Raw genomic sequence first — 14,544 nt, 5'->3', positions numbered from 1 at the left:
CAAACGGGGTGACCGTGACGTCACGCGGCTGAAAGGCTCCGGCCGCCCCTCCCTCGGCTCACCCCGGGCGCGCGCGGCTCTCGGTCACGTGGCGCAGACACGGGCCGGGCCCTGCCGACCCGCGAGGCGCTTTCGTGGCCGGACCCGCTGCCCCGGCGCGTCCCCCAACAAGGCAGCGGCCGGAGCAGGCAGCGGCTGCGTTTCCTGCTCGTAGCCGCGAGTGCGGGGGGGGGGGGGGGGGTCCGTTTCCTGCTCAAGGGGGGTGTTTGCGGCCCCCGCAGCAGTGACAGGAGCTCCCGCTGGTTCCTTCCAGGCTCGGGATCCTTCAGCGTCTGGGGCTGGCCACATGGGGGGGGGGGGGCAGTGCTCGGGGTTTGAACTGGCTCCCCTGCCGCTCCTGAGACAGAGGCAGCGCTGGGGCACAGGAGCACGTTGGCTGCCAGCACCACCCCCAGGGGGTATTTTAGTAACTGTACAACCACCAAAAGTTGTTGTGACTTCACAATTACTATAATACACGAGGGCTGTGTCTAGACTGGCAGCTGCTTTTGCCGAAAAACTTGCCAGCTGTCTACACTGGCCGCTTGATTTTGCGCAAAAGCACTGACATTCTACTGTCTGAAATCAGTGCTTCTTGCACAAATGCTTTGACATTCCCATTTGGGCAAAACCCCTTTTCCGGAAATGTTTTTGCACAAGAGGGCCAGTGTAGGCAGATAAAAACTATTTTGTGCAAAAAAGCCCCGATGGCGAAAATGGCTGTCGGGGCTTTCTTGTGCAAAACTGCATCTAGATTGGTGCGGACGCTTTTCCACAAAAAGTGCTTTCGCGGAAAAGCGTCCATGCCAATCTAGACGCTCTTTTCCACAAACGCTTTTAACGGGAAAAACTTTTCCGTTAAAAGCATTTGCGGAAAATCATGCTAGTCTAGACACAGCCAATAGCTAACATCCCTATTCCCCACCGGGAGGGGGGGGGGCTTACTTCCCACCACCACTGCTCATACCATATTGCAGCATGTGTTTGTTTCCTCCCCAAGCTACGCGCTGCAATTGGGGTTGCCTCTTACTGCCTACACAGGGTAGGCAATGTGTTTTGCTCAACAACAAACAGATGAATGTGGTAGCTTTCTGATCTGGAAACAAAAGCTGATAGGCAAGAAACTCCCCATCCAATGCCTTACAAGCTAGAGGAGAATGGTCAATGTATTCAACCTTGGGCAAAATCACAAAGGAACACAAACTGTAAATATAACAGCAGACTGAGTTTGTCATTAAAAGGCAATTTATTGTGATCATTAACTAGATGTCCCGTGCATAAAAGACTAAAATAGTAACAGTCAACATACAGTTAACAAAACATCTTGAAGCTTTGAACACAAGGACAGGAGCAATTATTTCCACGGTCTCACTTAGCTGCAGTTTCTGATCTCATCTAGAGGAGTCAGGGAATGTGCAAACTGTATTTTTCCTTGGGAAATTGAGTTTGTGTCTTATAAATTGTCAGTTTCAGACTCTTTTTTTCAAGAAAAGAGAATGCAGTGATATTGCCAGAACTTCTCAGTATCTTACTACAATAAGGAATAATACTGGAGAATTCTGCATGGGTCATGAACTCTCCTTTTGGCTATGACAGCCAAAAGGAAATGAGTTCTGTCTAGGAAATGTGCACTGGAAAATATAGAAAGTGATTTTAAGGCTTTTTTGGAGGAATTTCTTCATATCTCACCTAACAAACATTTCACTTCCCACCACCTGCTGAGCATGGCAGTGACCAGAAAGGAAGACTAAATTTATGGTTCTGGCTGTATACACATGAAAGGGAAGCAGGTGGAGTTGTCATTATAGAATTCATCCCCCCTAGAAGCAGTATTTGTCCCCACTGACCCTAAACTGAAAGAAAAATCAAACTACCTTCCAAAAGCTGCTGTGATAAGAAAATTGCTGCCACCAAACACTACACTCTAAAAGGGTAACTGCCAAGAAAGGTTGCTACAAATCTGAGCTGACACTAGCCCTGAAGGCAACTAGAGACCACCGGGAACTGGAAGGCTACTATAATCAAAAGGGTCTGTATCCAGCTGAGGCCACTTCACTCAGAAGGGGTCACTGGTGAAGTTGTTTTTGCCCTTCTTGCGTTTGGTTTTGGAGGACGGTGTGATGAAATCAAGCGACTCTAGGCGGAAAGGACGTGGCTGGGGCATCTCCACAGTCTGTGAAGGAGAGACTGGTGCCATGGTGGAGGTGTTGTTGTTCAGGGGGGCGCTCAGCACAGGAGGGGAGTTATGATGGGCTGCAGAATAAAGGAATAAGACATGCCAACCAACACCTCAGTCTAGTAAGTCTCAGCAATGCTTTTCCAAGTTCCCAGCTGCATTAAATCTTATCTATTAATTCTACTGAAGGCAGTCAGGAAATGTAGAGATTTTTTTAAATTTAATTTATTCATTTTAAGGAACTTCCAGACGAGTCGACCATTTCACTAGTTGGTTTTCTGACTATGGAATGTATCTATTCAAATACTAATAACCAACAGTCCTGGAGAGTGTCTGGTGGCTGAGCTTTCTCAGCAACTACCTCCATGTTTGGAATTTGATGCCTACACCCCCTTGAAAGTAGATCACAGACTGAGTTAATGACCATAATGAGTCAGATCAAAGGTCTACCTAGCTCAGTATCCTGTCTTCTGACAGTGGCAATACAAGGTGCTCCAGAAGGAATGAACAGAACAGGGAATTATTAAGTGATCCATCCCCTGTCACCCATTCCTACCTTCTGACAAGAGGCTAGTGACACCATTCCTAGCCATCCTGGCTAATAGCCTCTGTGAATTTACCTAATTCCTTTTTGAACCCTGTTAAAGTCCTGGTCTACACAACATTCTCTGGCAAGGAGTTCTACAGGTTGATTGGGCCTTGTGTGAAGAAATACTTCCTTTTGTGTGTTTTAAACCTGGTACCTATTCATTTAATTTGGTGACTCCAAGTTCTTGTGCTATGGAACAAGTAAATAACTTTTCCTTATTTACTTTCTTCCCACCAGTCATGATTTTACAGAATTCTATCATATTCCCCCTTAGTCTCCTCTTTTCTAAAATGAAAAGTCCCAGTTTTATTAATCTCTCCTCATTTGGCAGCTGTTCCAAACCCCTAATCATTTTTGTTGCCCTTTTCTGAACTTTTTCCAATGTCAAGGTATCTTTTTTAAGATGAGACGACCACATCTGCATGCAGTATTCCAGATGTGTACCATGGATTTATATAGAGGCAATAAGATATTCTATTCTGTCTTATTCTCTATACTTTTTAAATAATTCTTAATATTCTGTTTGCTTTTTTGACTGCTGCTGCACATTGAGTGAATATTTTCAGAAAACTATACATGACTCCAAAATCTCTGTCGAGTGGTAATAGCTAATTTAATCCCCATCATTTTGTACATATGCTTGGGATTATGTTTTCCAATATGCCTTACTTTGTATTTATCAACATTACAATTCATTTGCCATTGTGTTGCCCAGTCACCTATTTTTGTGAGCTCTCTAAGTCCTTCACAGTCTGCTGTGGACTTAATTAATATGCACAGTTTTGTATCATCTGCAAATTTTGTCACCTCACTATTTACCCCTTTCTCCAGATGATTTATGAGTACGTTGAACAGAATTAATACTAGTGCAGACCCTGCAGGTCACCACTGGTTACCTCTCTCCATTCTGAAACTGACCATTTATTCCTACCCTTTATTTCCTATCTTTTAACCAGTCTGTGAGAGGACCTTTCCTCTTATCCCATGACAGTTTACTTTGCTTAAGAGCTTTTGGTAAGGAACTTTAGCAAAGGCTTTCTGGAAAACTAAGTACACTATATCCACTGAATTCCCATTGACCACATGCTTGTTGACCCCGCTCAAAAAATCCTACGGGTACGTCTACACAGCAGGGCTAAAGTCAAATTAAGCTACGCAACTTTAGCTACATCAATTGCGTAGCTTGAGTTGAAATAGCTCAATGTGGCTTTAGGCGCTGTCTACACAGCAGGAAGTCGAAGGAAGAACACTCTCCAACTTCCCTTACTCCTCGTGAAATTAGGGTTACCATGAGTCAGAAGTCCTCCTGCTTGACATTATTTCAAAATAAGGGCTTGTAGTTTAGCCAGGCTCTATGTACACTGCTGTTTAGACGTACTAATCTAGTAGATTAGTGAGGCAGGATTTCCCTTTACAGAAACCACATTGACTTTCCCCCAACAAATTGTGTTCATCTATGTGTCTGACAATTCTATTCTTTACTATTGTTTCAATCAGTTTGCCCTGTAATGAAGCAAAATGCAGGACAATGTAGCACTTTAAAGACTAACAAGATGGTTTATTAGATGATGAGCTTTCGTGGGCCAGACCCACTTCCTCAGATCAAATAGTGGAAGAAAGTAGTCACAACCATATATACCAAAGGATACAATTAAAAAAAATGAACAAATATGAAAAGGACAAATCACATTGCAGAACAGGAGGGGGATGAAGTTATGAATGAAGTTAGACTTAGCGGTCTGTAATTGCCAGGATCACCTCCAGAGCCCTTTTTAAAAATGGGCATCACGTTAGCTACCTTCCAGTCATCTGATACAGAAATGGTTTAAAGGATATTTACAAGTTCCTCAATTTCCCATTCAGAACTCTTGGATGAATGCCATCTGGTCCCGGTGATTTGTTACTGTTTAGTGCTAGCCCGACGCACTAGTCTGAATCACAGCTGATTCGAACCAGGAAGTGCGAAGAGGAACGTTAGTTCGAACCAAGGGCTTTGGTTCGAACTATCGCGTCTTGGCACGCACTTCCTGGTTCGAAGCAACTGTGATTCGGACTAGCATGTCGGGTGAGATCTTGCTAATGAAGTGTGGGATATTTAAATCCCCGCTTCATTAGCAATTTTGGTCACCTACATTTGCATCCCTAGTCTGAACTAGGGAGCAAATGTAGATGTACCCTAAGTTTAGTGACTTTCATGTCATAATGCAAAGCTCATTTAATTGGCTGAATTGTTCAATATGACTTTGTTTTGTTCTGGCTTTCTGCTTACTCTCTTTATTTGAAGGGCCCAGCCGCCACCATGCATCTGCATTTTAGAGACTATAGCAATAATAGGGTTCATTCACAGAAGAAGAAATAACTGGACAAATTTCTCCATGCTGCCTCATGATTGTGACTCAATCAGTTCTTATGAGACCATTTCTAAAGGCAAGAAAGGACTGTTTATACCCCATCCAGTCTTTGGCAAAGATGCCAGTTAGCACCAACCATGGTGTTGGATTTTGTTATGCAGACAGCTATCCACTAGGCATTAGACTACGACCCTGCAAAAATCTTTTTCACTCAGGCTACCACAGTGTGGTTATCTTTTGTCAGACCTATCTAGGCTACTTTGAAACCAGTGACCTGATGATAACAGGCTCTGTACCTGTTCATCCTCAGCTGCATTTATTTCTGTGGGCTGGCTCAGAAGTGACCTCAGATCTCTGTAGCTCCAAAACTGTTCCAAAATCAAATGGAATCCCCCCCCCCCCCCCCCCAGCAATCTCAAACCAAAAAACAGGAGGCATGAACAGCAAGAGACTCTTAGGGTATGTCTACACTACAGCGTTAATTCGAGTTAATTTAAGTCAAAATAGTTAATTCAGATTAAGTTAATTCGAAATAACGCATCTATACACAAAACCTATTTTGAAATAGCGTTTTGCTATTTCAAAATAGCACGTCCACACTGAGTGGACCCTGAACCAAAGTTAAGGCTGGCCGGAACCAGTGCTTGCAGGGCATCAGGTTAGGACTTAGCGTGTGGGGCTGCTGCCTGAGGCTAACTGAGCTCCGTGCTTAAAGGGACCCTACCCCCACCCCGGACAGACAGTTCTCAGGGTTCCCTGCTTGCTTGTCTACCTCGATGAGGGACAGCAAAGCAGTCCTGTCTTGGAGTGCCCTGAGAGCCTGCAATCGGGACACCACAGCACTCGGCCACATGGAGCCAGAGCTGCCCCTGGGCACGCCGGTGCGTCTCGTGGGGTCGTTGCCATCAGCACAGCTGCAGGCTGCCATCCGGGGGTCTATCGGGGGGCTGTCAGGATCCAGAAGGCCCTGCGGGAGAGCGTCCACCCCAAGGAGCCCTCAGAGCCTCCCCGGTCCTCCCCACCGGGGGCTCGTGCCCCATTCCTCCCTCACGTCCTGCCACTTACCCCTCCCTACTCTCCTTCTTGATGTCAAACAAAGGAATCGTATGTTCAAAAATAGAAACCGGGTTTATTGAACAAAACTGGGGGGAGGATGAACCTCTGGGGAGACTGGGAAAAGGAGGTGGGAGAGGGGAAGAGAGAGGGTGGGAGAGGAGAGGGGGAAACCTGGGAGGAGGGAGCTGGAAGGGGGAAGCAAGGGGAAAAGAGGGGAGGGGAAGCTCAGGGTCCAGTGTTGGGGGTCTCGCCAGACCAACTTGATTTTCATGCAGACCTGCTCCTGGGTTCGTTTGTCGCCTTTGGTGGCCAGGCTGGCAGCTATCCTGCCATAGACGGCCGCATTCCTCCATCTAGGGCTGAGATCCTGGACATTGGGGACATCCCCCCAAACCTGCATAAGGTCCATGATCTCCACTCTGGACCAGGAAGGCACCCGCCTTCTCCAGCCCCTGTGAGGCTCCTGGGAGCTGGCAGACTGCTCCTGGGGAGTGGTGGAGGGCTGGCTGCAAGTGGCTTGCTGGCTCCTGTTTTGGGGCCGCTAGGTCAGGGGCCCTGGTGGCCACTGCTGGCTCTGGGCTGGCAGGCTTGGAGCTGGCACAGCCACTGTGGCCAGGGTCTACCCCTTTAATGGCTCCGGGGCTGGGGGAGAGGAGAGTAAGTTTTCCTGGTTATGCCCAGAGTGGCCACCGGGGCTCCCTGGGAAGGGCTGGAGGCCCCCTATTTCGAATTAAGTGTCTACACATCACTTAATTCGAAATAGCTATTTCGAATTTGGCGTTACTCCTCGTAGAATGAGGTTTACCAAATTCGAATTAAGCGCTCCGCTATTTTGAATTAACTTCGAAACAGCGGTTTGCATGTATAGATGCTATTAAAGTTAATTTGAAATAACGGCTGTTATTTTAAATTAACTTTGCAGTATAGACATACCCTTACTGCATTCAATGGGAGTTTTGTGCACTGACGGGGCCCATGCTATACATTGACAGAAACTTATAATTTAGCTATTCCTAAAACAAATTACTTCAGAGACATCAAGAACACCTGTCACGAACACCTAAGTCCATGACAAATTTAAAAAGGAATCGCTAACACCAATGAATGACATACAGGCTAAGGCTGCTGATTCTGCAGACCTCCAGCCCATGGTGTTTTATTCCCTGAAAAACTGCAATGAATGGTAATGCTATAAAGTGGCAAGTATCGGAGGGGAGCCGTGTTAGTCTGAATCTGCGAGACCACGAGGAGTCCTGTGGCACCTTATAGACTAACAGATTTATTGGAGCATAAGCTTTCGTGGGCAAAGACCCATTTCATCAGATGCATGCATCAATTTATTGGATGCTTATGCTCTAATAAATATGTTAGTCTATAAGGTGCCACGGGACTTCTCCTTGTTCTTACTATAAAGTGGGGTGGCCAAAATCAGATCTGGGGGCTGGATGCAGTCCACCAAGCATTTCTCTCTGGCCACCCAGCTGATTAATGGAGCATGCATAGTTACCCAGGCAGCCTTTGTTCAGCTGCCCCTCCCCCACTTTCCTCTGTCCTACAGCCAGGCTGTTTCCAGGATTCCCCTGCTCCCTGTGCAGAGCGGGGATGAGGAGGAGGGAAAGGGGAGTGTGGAAGTCAGGGTGTCCCCCTACCCGTGTCCCATCTCTGCAGAGCAGGGGTCGGGGAGAGGAAGACCCACAGCGGAGCTGCTCCAGTCTGAAGCATGGACGGTAAGTGACTCAGAGGAGTGCCTGCCTTAAGAGACAGAGCCTGGGTCTAAGATCTCAGTGCTTGTGCTCTCTCCCTCTCATGCACACAGCCCATCTCTGCAGTGTGGGGGAAGGGGCAGACAACAGAGCAGGACAGCTTTCCATAAAAAGACAGCACATGGCTTCTCTCAGAGAGCACAGCCAGCACACACTTGGTGTGTCACTGTCACACACACCCAGGCTGTGCCACACTGTCTCTGTGCTCCACACAGTCACTACCACACACACACTCCCATACACACGCAGGCTATGTCTAGACTGCAGGCCTCTTGCTCACGAAGCTTTTTGTGGAAGAGAGCGTCCGCAAAAACTCCTTGTGCGAGGGAGTGTCCACACTTGTAGTCTGTAAGGCGCCACAGGACTCCTCGCCGCTTTTGCACACTGCAAAAGTGCATTGAAAAACCAATGTGCTTTTGCGAAAGAGAGTGCCTAGACTCAGAGGATGCTGTCTCACACAAAAGGCCACCCAGAACCTCTTCAGGCAGGGCTTAAGGTCACCAGTTGCTTCCGAGTGCTGGTGCTGGGGCCTAGCAGAGACAGGTGCTTAAAGGGACCTCCCGGACAGCCGGTTCCCTGCTTCTGCTGCCTGCTTGCTGCCTCTGCGAGGGACAGCAAAGCTTCAGCAGTGCCTGCTGTGGTTGCCCTGTGGTTTTTTGGACCCCACAGCTTTTCTACTGGTACCATGGAGCTGGAGTTGCCCCTGGGCATGCGATGGCCCCACACGGCCATGATGCATTTTCGGCAGCACTTTGTGCCAGCTGCCATCCTGCTCCTGCAGGACCTCGACCCCGAGCCCACTCTGGAGACTCTCTCCCTGGGTGCGGCAGCTACACTCTGGCAGCCGCAGCCCACTGTGGAGAGGCGGTTCGGGAGGCTTGACACCAGTTCCGACTGGTGGGCCCGGCTGCTCACAGAGCAATGAGATGACCAGCAGTGGTGCCAACATTTCAGAATAAGGAAGGAGACATTCTAGGAGCTGTGTGCCTTGCTCGCCCCTCCCCTCCAACGACGCAACATCCACCTGCGACCCGCCATTCCCCTAGAGAAGCGGGTTGCCATCGCCCTCTGGAAGCTCACCACCCCAGACAGTTACCGGTCAGGGGCCAACCAGTTCAGCATGGGGAAGTCCACCGTCAGGGCCCTCCTCATGCAAGTAAGGCACTCTGGGTCTGCAGTCTCTGCACGGCAGGGGGGGGAGAGTCCTCAATAAGAGGGACCCTCAGGAAAGGAGGGGTGGGGGCTCTGGGTGTGGAGTGGGGGTAGAGGAAAACTCCGTCCCTGGGGGGTTGTACAGTCCTGCCCTCACACAGCCCTGCTGCTGGGGAGGCAGCCTCTAGGGGGTGGCTCCTGGGGTGTTTGGGGGGAGAGGGGATAAGAGGGGGGGCGGGCACCTCCCAAGGGCTCAGGCACCCCCGCCCCCATTCTCTGCGTGTTTTCTGGGTTTTTTTGTCCTTCTGCAGGTGGTGTGGGCCATCAATTCCATCCTGCTGCCATCCATCTGGGAGACCTGGATGAGACCTGGTCATCTGTCTGGGAGACCTGGATGTGACTGTGATTGGATTTGCTGCCCTGGGGTTCCTGAACTGCAGGGGAGCCATAGATGGGACCCACATCCTGATCCAAGCCTCAGAACATCGAGCAGACCACTTCATAAATTGCAAGGGCTACTTTTTGATGGTGGTGCAGACCTGGTCAACCACCATGGACACTTCACAGACATTTTTGTGGGGTGGTTGGGCAGGGCACATGACACCCGCATCTTTAGAAACTCCAGCCTGTACCGCGAGCTGGAAGTGGGCACATTCTTCCCCTGCTGGGACTTTGCGGTTGGGTACGTGCAGATGCCACTGTGCATCATGGGGGACGTGGCCTACCACCTCATGCTGTGGCTGATGAAGCTGTACAGTGGACACCTGGACTCCAGCAGGGACTGATTTAATGCCCGCCTGAACTGGGCCAGGATCCAGGTGGAATGCGCCTTCAGCTGCCTCAAGGCCGCTTCCGGTGACTGCTGACCCGCCTTGACGTGGGGGAACACAACATCCCTGAGGTGGTTGCGGCATGTGGTGTCCTCCACAACACTGTGGAGAGAAGGGGGAAGCCTTCCTCCCAGGGCGGGGGGCAGATGCTGGCTGTGAGGGGCAAGCATTCAAGCAGCAGTGGACAGCTGCCATCTGACAGGTCCACCAGGCTGGGGTGCACATCTGGGAGGCCCTGAGGGAGAAGGTCTCTCAAGCACCCCCTTAACTCACCCCAAGGCCTCTTCCCAAGGGGTCTCTGTCTTGCGGACAGATCCCTTCCCCACCATAACCTCTCCCTTTCCCCCTTCCCTGACTTCACAATAAACACACCTCTTTAGTTTTCAACAATAAAAAATGTCTATTTATATTACATCAACAAAAGGTGGGCAGGGGAAGGGGGCTCCTAACTGGAAGGGGGATTCATAACTGTGAGGACTGTGGGGGGTGGCTCCATGTGCCACCTTTGGTGCAGGGGCCTCATTGGGCTTATGGTTGGGTGGGTGTGGAGAGCACAGGGGGGTGGCCAGGATGGGGGACTGGAGCGGGGTCAGGGTTGGTGGGGGGCAGGAGGAAGGTGCCTGGGTATCACCTGGAGAGGGAGCAGAGGCATAGCAGGGGTGGCAAGTGGACGGGGAATGGGCATAGCAGGGGGCACAGGAGAGTGGGAGCCAGGAACAGTGGCATGAGGCGGGCGTGCCGCCATGCTGGACATGACAGCACACATGCAGTCACACCACTCGAGGAACTGGCCCCAGGCATGTTCCTGCCACTCGAGATCGGCACGGCCCTCGTGTGCCAGGGTCCGCTCCATGCCCCCAGGACAGTGATGTGCTGCCACATCAGCTGCTCCTGGACCCTTGCGTGCCTTTGGGCCCCCCAAGCACTGGTGGTGGACCAGCTGGCGCTTCCCTCCCGGCTGGTCTGGCTGTGGAGAACACACAAGAGGGAGAGGCTGTCAGTCATCCCTGCAGACACTGTCCGAGGCTGTGCACCTACAGTCTGCACCCCAGAGGATGGGGATGTCCTTCACAGCAGGTCCAGCCTCACAGGGGCCCCGACGTGCCCAGAGGGCTGTGCTGCCTGCTTACCCACACTCCCCCCAGCCCACGGGCAAGCAGCCAAGGGAAGTGGACGGCAGAGGAGCTGGGAGCAGCCTGGGCCTACCTGGGGGCCGCACACACAGGGGTGGCTTGCAGAGCTGCCTATGGGCGCAGCTGCTGTGTTGCACATGCAGGCATGGCTGCATACTGTGTGCAACACTCATCGGTGTGTGTGTGGGGTCGAGCCTGCGACCTTGTGGCTAGCCTGCTTCCAGCCAGGGCACCTCCCCGCCCCCCAGGGCAGGAAGTGTGTGGCCTCCTCTGAGCCTGCCAGCAGGATCCCAGGCGTGCTCAGGGGCTGCCTGATGCATCCATGTGCCACACACTCACGCTGCACAAGGTTGCACGTGTGTGGACCTCAGCACGCTGTGCAGCCCGAGCAGCCCAAATGATACTCGCCCTCAGGCCCCTGTGCACCCGCCTCTCCCGCCCTCTGTGTGAGTGACAAAGTGAGACCACGCACCTGAGGATCTGAGAAAGCCTGGGAGACGTCCTGGCTGACAGGCACTGGCTACAGGGACAGGGTCACGGTGCCCCTCTGCTCCTCCTTCTCCTCTGCCGTGGCCGACTGGCCCTCACCCTCCTGCTCCTCCTCCGGTTGGGTGATGACGGGGGTCGCCAGCCCAGAGTTGATGCAGGTGGATGGAGAGGACATTTCCCCATCCCTCAGGATGTCATGCAACTCCTGCCCCGGTTGCAAGCCGCGCTTGGTGGCACAGACAGATCCCTGGCTGAGCTCCTTGACTTTGCTCCAGACCTGTTCCAAGGTCTGGAGTGGGTCTCCAAGCTCTGCCAGGGACTGCGCCGTCTGGCCATAAATGTCCGCGTTCCTCCTCTTGGCCTCGGGATCCTGAAATGTCTCCTCCTGGACCCACAGCTCTAGGAGGGACTTAATCTCCGGGCCTGACCAGGAGAGTGCCCGCCTCTTGTTCTCCCTTCGTGGGTCCTGGGACCCCTGGGACTACTCCCTGCTAGGGCTAGATGTGTCTCAGGAGGCTTGAGGCTCAGACATGCTGATCAGGCCTGTGGCAGGGAGAGCCATGCTGCTCTCTGGTCGGCTTTCTGCCACAAGACTAGTCCAGGGGGACTGCAGCTTTAAGAGGGGCCAGACGACAGGAACTATAGAGGTGTGATGAGTTTTATGGAGTATCCACCACAGCACGTCTGCTTTTTCCTGGAGGCCTCGTCTTGCACAAAAAAAACCTGTTGTCCGTCCACACTCGCCTTTTTGCAGAAAGAACCCTTTCACCAAAAAGAGCCATTTTTCCGCAAAAACTCTGTAGAATAGACATAGCCTCAACCAGTGTCACAAAGTCTGTGTCTCTATTTCAATCTCACACATCCCCTCTCAGTACTTCCCTGCCCCACCGCTTCTGGAGGCCTGCAGTAGGCCCGGGACCATGTTCCAAAATTCACTAATGATTGCCCACCCCTGCTATGGAGGGAAAAAAGACAGCAAGTTGTGGCCAGGGTGATAATCTGAATGTGAATTAACTCCGACCTACAAGCACTGAAAGTAGAGCGTTCAAATCACTACAGGTTGGTTTATCAAAATCTGGTCTGTACTAGAGCTACTCCAGGGAACAATCTCAGAAAGGGAATGGCTATCATACCAATAGAGGTGTGGGTTGCATTGTCCTTTAAAGAGGTAATTTGACTAATATGCCAGGCTAGAACCCCCACTGGAGGAGATACTGGAAAATGGACAAAAGGGAAGGAGAATGTGGAGATATTTACCAAGACTCTTCATAGGGTCAGCACTGAGGATCTGGCTGGCTCGCTTGGACCGGAAATAGTTACTGGCAATATTCTCACTGTCACTCCTGCTCAGCATTAGTTTGTAGCGGTCTTCTTCCTGTGTGAACAACACTCCCCTCAACTCCAGCTTCTGTGCAGCCAAGCACCACTCCATGGGCTAGGGGTCAAAGTCTTCGAGACTGAAGTGACTGAACATGTGATCCAATCTGGGCATTAGTAACAATACAAAACACACATTCCTGGGCACAGTCTGGAAAGGGAGGGGGCTCTATGCTTGCCACCTCCTCTGATACCTGTAAGTGAAGCCCAAAATCGAATGATACAGGTGGAATTCCGCTACGCTGGAGCATGGGGCTTTTGGGCAACTTTCTCTGAGGCTGCAGGAGGTCTATGGCCAGTAGGTTTGCAAATCCCCTCTCCAAAAACCCTCTGAAGGGCCACAGCAATTACTATAAGCAATGGGATTGGTCTCATTTTGCATGAGTGAGAGGGGGAAATCAGCAATTGATCCATAGCCAGGTTTCATAATCCGCCACACTTGCTGCACTGACACAGTCCTAAATCACTTTGTCCTGGGCAGAGAGGCTGAGCAGAGCAAAGCAAAGTAGAAAGTGGGGTTTTTTGTTGTGAAAGGGGGGCTAGCATGGCACCAATTCACTTGAACTCGAGGCCAGCTCCCCACAAAGAACAGCCAACGCACTGTCTTGGAATTGCTCTGGGGTGTGACGGGTTAACCCTGTCCCTCCTCATGAGCGGGAGCACGCCCGGGGCACGCGAAGCGGCAGGTGGCTGGCCCTGCCCCCCTCATCGCTGCCGCACATGCGCCTGCAGCCGGGCCATTTAAACCCGGCGCGGGTGCAGAAGGGAGCAGGAGGAAAGAGAAGCCAGTGCGGAGGCGGCGGGGGACGCCGGGACCGCAGCCGGGGTGGCAGGAGCAGCTGGAGAGGAAGGAGCCGGTGCAGAGGCAGCGAGGGACGCCAGGACCGCGACGGGAGCGGTGGAGGAGACGAAAAGCACCCAGTCCGTGCTGAGGGAGGGAGCGGACACCAGGGAGGAACCGGCTAACGCCGCCAAATCCAGGGCCAATGGGGCAGGTGACATGGACCCTACGAGCAGAGCAGGTAGGGGTCGCAGGGGCTACGGAGCCGGACCGGGGACCACGAGCGTGGACCCGTGGTGGGAGCTCCTATCTGAGCAGGAGTGCGGCCCGGAGGTACTGAGACCGAGAGGGGCTGCCGGGGGAGAGGAGTGTGTAGACTCTGTAGGAAGGAGGCCCGGGGTGGGGCCGGCAAGCAACCCCCTCCCTGGGCCCCCGAGAGGGGTGGTGAGTCAAACTCCGTGTGACTCACCGCTAGGGCAGGGACCAGCAGGCCTTACCCTGAGGGTCCTGGGGCTGGAGCTCGGGAGCAAGGGAGGGCCTGAGTTCCCCTACGTACCCAAGAGACTGCAAATCAGGACTACGTGAATAGACCCAAAGGAGAGTTCGGACTCGGGACCAAGGGGGACGCCCGCTTGGGACCCAGACTGTGATTTCTATCAGGACCTTGCGACGGTTCAGAAAGGGGAGGGACCCGTGCCTCGGGACAGGCCCGTGTGTGGGCCCAGAGTAAACTGGGGACGGGGGCTCGTGAACCTAACGAGAGCGGTCCCGGCCCCACACACCCTTTAATAGGGATAAAGGCGGGGGG

At 52.0% G+C, this 14,544-nt stretch overlaps 1 protein-coding gene across 13 annotated transcripts in view; it reads right to left on the bottom strand.

The window, feature by feature from the left end:
• Positions 1–1,266: 1,266 nt before the first annotated feature.
• Positions 1,267–14,544, bottom strand: part of KIF17 (kinesin family member 17) — a 196,009-nt gene continuing 182,731 nt past the window's right edge. For 9 of the 13 annotated variants that reach the window (XM_075906586.1, XM_075906574.1, XM_075906576.1 and 6 more), the window contains 2 exons: positions 12,836–12,953; positions 1,267–2,292 (listed from right to left, as the gene is read on the bottom strand). In XM_075906586.1, coding sequence (XP_075762701.1) covers positions 2,096–2,292; positions 12,836–12,953 — 315 coding nt within the window. In that variant the 3' untranslated portion in view covers positions 1,267–2,095. Of the gene's footprint in view, positions 2,293–9,620; positions 10,924–11,561; positions 11,784–12,835; positions 13,063–14,544 lie in introns of those variants that run through there. The other 4 variants (XR_012897338.1, XM_075906580.1, XM_075906579.1 and 1 more) reach the window with 4 other exon arrangements.

This window comes from Pelodiscus sinensis, chromosome 23 (assembly GCF_049634645.1).
Source record: "Pelodiscus sinensis isolate JC-2024 chromosome 23, ASM4963464v1, whole genome shotgun sequence".
Classification (NCBI taxonomy): domain Eukaryota; kingdom Metazoa; phylum Chordata; order Testudines; family Trionychidae; genus Pelodiscus; species Pelodiscus sinensis.
This window is presented reverse-complemented; position numbering and strand designations above follow the sequence as displayed.